The sequence below is a fragment of the Xenopus laevis genome, chromosome 8S, assembly GCF_017654675.1.
Source record: "Xenopus laevis strain J_2021 chromosome 8S, Xenopus_laevis_v10.1, whole genome shotgun sequence".
Taxonomy (NCBI): Eukaryota; Metazoa; Chordata; class Amphibia; order Anura; family Pipidae; genus Xenopus; species Xenopus laevis.
The window spans coordinates 22,108,607-22,114,038 of NC_054386.1; the positions used below are offsets into that span (position 1 = coordinate 22,108,607).

At 41.1% G+C, this 5,432-nt stretch overlaps 1 protein-coding gene across 4 annotated transcripts in view; it reads left to right on the plus strand.

Moving 5' to 3' along the window:
* Nucleotides 1-716, plus strand: part of LOC108699830 (echinoderm microtubule-associated protein-like 5) — a 119,043-nt gene extending 118,327 nt beyond the window's left edge. For all 4 annotated transcript variants that reach the window (XM_041574774.1, XM_041574775.1, XM_018232433.2 and 1 more), the window contains one exon: nt 15-716. In XM_041574774.1, coding sequence (XP_041430708.1) covers nt 15-51 — 37 coding nt within the window. In that variant the 3' untranslated portion in view covers nt 52-716. The remainder of the gene's footprint in view (nt 1-14) is intronic.
* Nucleotides 717-5,432: the final 4,716 nt, after the last annotated feature.

Genomic DNA, 5,432 nt, shown 5'->3' on the forward strand with positions numbered 1-5,432 from the left:
TCTTAACGTTCCAGCCTGTTCGTATGGAAATGTGTGCACATGCCACACTGAAAACAGCCGCAGAATAAACTGGGCACCCCGCATGGCACACAATGGGTGAGCTTGGTGGCCAAATGATTCTGAAGCTGCAAAGTTCTAGGGCTGGAGAAGTCACGAAAAAGTGCAGGCCAGAATAAAAAGAAACTACTGGCGTAAAGAAATGACCAGTGAGCTGCGCGTGCTTCCCGTGAGTCCACATAAGAAGATGAGCATCATGAGGCAGCATGCATTGCACCCACGGGATCACATATGTTACCACTGATGTCAGCATTTGGAGCAGGGATCTCATTCCTAGCTTGTGGGGAATTATTTGGTTATTTATGGAGACATAGGAGCATGAAGAGACCCTAGTTCTCAGTCTTGTTACACAGGTGGACGGCTCCAGGACAGTTAAGACTTGTCACTCGCAGTGCCAGCTGGGATGTGGCTCACATTTTGCGAGTGCCTTCCCTGCCTTCCCAAAGTAACAAGTCCTGTGTTTGCCTTGTTCAGCTCTGTCACATGCCATATCAACGTACTGTATCCGTGCTGCTTGTATTTCCTACCTTGCAGCTGGTATGAGGATGTTATTGAGTCTGTGAAGCTGTATTTTATCCCATTCAGGGCCGGTATGGGGCGCACTGACTGTATAATCAGTGCATTTATTCTTCGAGACTTAGTAAATATACTTTGCTATACGTTTTCTGTCATTCTTACTTATTTTTAATACTGAAACAGATGTTTCTAGAAAAAAAAAGGGATAACCTTATTATTTGTGACTATTTCTACATATTCACCAAAACCCAGGCAGAATTCTTAGGGGCAAATTCACATAAGTGCGAAGTGGCTAACGGTGGCGAAAATTCACCAGCGTGACGTCTTTTTGCTACTTTGGCGATTTACTAAGGGTCCCAGTAGGCCCGGACTGGCAATCTGTGGGTTCTGGCAAATGCCAGAGGGGCTGCTATAAGGTAGAAAGTCTCTATTTAGTGGGCTGGTGGGGGCTGATTGGGCCTCTGTGTACCTGAAATAGCAGGGCCTATTTTACTTCTCAGTCCGGACCTGGGTCCCTGGCGTAAATCCGCTAACGAAGGAGATAAACTGTAACGCTACTTTGCACTCTAACGCCAGGCAAATTTTTAGCACTGTCTGGCGAAGGGACGTAACTACGCTAATTCGCTAAGATGCAGATTTTCCTGAACGTTGTTACCTCTTGTGCCAGAGTTTACTTCGCCAGCTCAGACCAGGCGAAGTGCAATAGAGTAGAAAGAAAAAAAAAATTCAACTATTTTTGAACAAACTCCTAAGTCCCAAAAAATGCTGGCGTCTTTTACTTTTTACAGGTAGTGATGGGCGAATTTATTCACTAGGCACGAATTTGCGCGTTTCGCCACAAGCGAATACATTTTCGATATCACCGCAAAAAATCGCAGGCGAAAATCAAAATATATTTGATAAATTAATAAATTTACGATATTTTTCATCCTATCACCCTGTAAAAAAGTTCTGGGCAAATTTCTCCCGATATTTTTTGACGATTCAGATGCACATTAAAGGCTATAGGCATCTATTAATTGTCGCCGGCGTTGGAATTGTCGCTGGCGTTGGAATTGTCGCTGGCGTAAGAATTCTTACGCCAGAGTCAAAAAATATCGAGAGAAATTCGCTATTTACAGGGTGATAGGATGAAAAATATCGTAAATTTTTTTGGGAGTACCCTCCGTTCCCCCTATATTTCCTTACATATGGCACATAAACTATACACTGGGCTCACGTGTAGGGCAATATAACAACTCTATTTTATTTAGGTTCCCTGACCCTGTCCATTGTACTTTAACTTCACGCCGTATGCTAATTCAGCATCGCTAGCGTAACTTCGACCTGATTATCATATTATCTCTAGTGCAATTTCACTAGCTTTTGGAACCCTGGACGCAACCTCAGATTTTCATGAATTAGCGTTGTCCTGGCGAATCTACGCCTGGCAAAGTATTGCGATGTGAGCGAAGCCGTAGCTGGCGAATTTTCGGAGGTAAGTGAATTTGCCCCTTAGTCTGAGGAGGCTGGATTTTAGAAACGTCCCATGATAAGGACAGTGGTTTATAGGGGTTTGATGGGCATAAATCCCTCTCCCTGAAACTGCCCAGCTCATCGTGTAAAAACTCAAGATACCTCCACTAAACGTTATGGGTGGGAAGCCCTGAATGCCACTATAATCCTCAGGGAATGTAAAGAACAAAATCCCATTGTTTGGTAGAAGACTGTTGGGAGATACAGTAGGGGTGCATCCCAATGCCAATCAAAGAAGAACTACTGTAAATAGCACGTTACACACATAGCTGCAGGCAGATGAACCAGAATGTATAACAGAATTAAAATTGCAAAAAAACAAATATTTGCAAGATTTCAAGGAAAAGTAAACTCTCAGAATTTTTTCCTTTGCCGATCTTTTTCACAATTCCTCTACTGGATCATCAAATCAAGATACAATTAAAGATCAGCGCCACAGGCTATGGAAAAAACCCCAAATAATAGAACCTAGTGCAATATTGTTAATATTTAGTGCAATCACCAAAGTGTTACAACACTAATCTGTGTGTTCATAAGTCAAATGGTTATCCAAAGATTACCGGAACTCCCCTTTCTTTGCCGGCTCTTAAACACTCGTTCTCCTCCGAGTACACCAAAACGTCCTTCAAATATAGTGGAGACAGCGCTAAAAAAGCTTCAGGGGATTAGCAGTACACAAATAGTGATATATAGTGTAGTATGTTTAGCCCACTCTCCAAACTCTCAAATATACAGAGTTTATTGGCAAAGCAAACTCATGTTTCACACACATCACCAACTGTGGTTATCGATTGGGTACTCACAAACGTTTAGGATATAGTTAAGCCCATCATTTTTTTTTGTGATTTGGATTACAGTGTGTGAAAGTCACATGAGTTCGTCTCAACTATATTTGAAGGAACTAGTGTGTGTCTTGAACCATAGAAAGTCTATGCACAGATTTTTCGTGTGTGTGTATCAAAGTGCTACAGTGATTTGTACAAGGTGCTATCGCCAAAATAAAATGAAGTCAAACAAAGTGCTTTTAGTGCTTGCTTCAAAAGGTAAAATGAATTAAAATAAGGTGCAATAGTGTTTTCTTCAATCGGTAGGCTTCTCCACTCTCTGGTGGAATCGCCAACTTACAAGATTCCTGATTACAAAAGAGCATATCAATATTATCAACTCCAGGGTCTCCCTCTCCTGAACATCGACTCACTGCTGATGTACAGGTGGAACATAAAGGAGAGGGACGTATTGCAAAGGTTCACCTCCATGATCTGCACTAGAAGACTGGATTGTTGGTTTTGCGCTCAGAAGTGTGACTTATGTAAGTGCAATACGTTTTAAAACCTTTTAAAAAATAAAGGCAAATTACACTATGCTGCTGTCCCTGCTTTTTAATGTCTTTACAGAACTTATATAATACAAAACTATCGCCCGAGAATCAGGTTACTACCTTACAATAGAATAGAAGGAAAAAAATTCGAATTTCGAGTAGTTTTTTGTGCTCCTCGACTATCGAATTGGCGTAAATTCATCTGAGTAGAATGATTCGAATAGATCGAGCGCAAAAACGCTGCGAATATTCGCCCATTCAATAGTCGAAGTACTGATCATTCGACTGCCTACTTCGCCAGATTAAACCTACCGAATTGTTTTAAAAGCCTATGGGAAAGTCCCATAGGCTTGTTTTCTACGTTTTTGATCGAATAAAAAGGCATTCGATTGAATGAAAATCCTTTGATCAAATATTCGATCGTGCGACTATTCGCCAGCGTGTAGATTCGCCCAAATTCACTATTCGGTTCTACTCCCCAGTCGAATTTCGAGGGATTTAACCCCTCAAAATTCGACCCTTGATACATCTGCCCCTATATGTCAGTTATAGAATCAACAGTCTGACATAAATAGTTACCAGCTGCTCGTACATTCCACAGCATCACACCTGGTCCTTAAAGGAGAACTAAAGCTTAACTAAAGAAGTAGTTGTACATTATATTTTGGGCTCCAGGCAACAACAGCTCCCTAACACAAGATAACAGCTGCCTGGTAGATCTAAGAACAGCACTCAGTAGTAAAAACCCATGTCTCACTGAGACACATTCAGTTACATTGAGAAGGAAAAACAGCAGCCTGCCAGAAAGCATTTCTCTCCTAAAGTGCAGGCACAAGTCACATGACCAGGGGCAGCTGGGAAATTGACAAATTGTCTAGCCCCATGTCAGATTTCAAAATTGAATATAAAAAAATCTGTTTGCTCTTTTGAGAAATGGATTTCAGTGCAGAATTCTGCTGGAGTAGCACTATTAACTGATGCGTTTTGAAAAAAACATGTTTTCCCATGACAGGATCCCTTTAAATGAGAAGGATCTAGGGGTCTTTGTAGATAACACGTTGTCTAATTCTGGGCAGTGTCATTCTGTGGCTACTAAAGCAAATAAAGTTCTGTCTTGCATAAAAAAGGGCATTAACTCAAGGGATGAAAACATAATTATGCCTCTTTATAGGTCCCTGGTGAGGCCTCATCTGGAGTATGCAGTGCAGTTTTGGACTCCAGTCCTTAAGAGGGATATAAATGAGCTGGAGAGAGTGCAGAGACGTGCAACTAAACTGGTTAGAGGGATGGAAGACTTAAATTATGAGGGTAGACTGTCAAGGTTGGGGTTGTTTTCTCTGGAAAAAAGGCGCTTGCAAGGGGACATGATTACACTTTACAAGTACATTAGAGGACACTATAGACAAACAGCAGGGGACCTTTTTACCCATAAAGTGGATCACCGTACCAGAGGCCACCCCTTTAGACTAGAAGAAAAGAACTTTCATTTGAAGCAACGTAGAGGGTTCTTCACAGTCAGGACAGTGAGGTTGTGGAATGCACTGCCGGGTGATGTTGTGATGGCTGATTCAGTTAATGCCTTTAAGAAAGGCTTGGATGATTTTTTGGACAGACATAATATCAAAGGCTATTGTGATACTAAGCTCTATAGTTAGTATAGGTATGGGTATATAGAATTTAATTAAAAGTAGGGAGGGGTGTATGTATGGATGCTGGGTTTTCATTTGGAGGGGTTGAACTTGATGGACTTTGTCTTTTTTCAACCCAATTTAACTATGTAACTATATAAAATATGGCATTTGTAGCCATTCATTTTTAGGGTTTAGTTCTCCTTTAATGACTGGAGCAACCTACCTACCTATGTATTTTAAGCAGACCATACCCAGGTACATTATACATGATTATTAAGCTTGGATAATGTCTTCCCTGTATATGAGAGTAATCTAAGACAACAGATCACACACACAGATGCTGGACAAGTGTAGTGGTCCACTCAAGAGTAACAAACTATAAAAAATAACAGGCG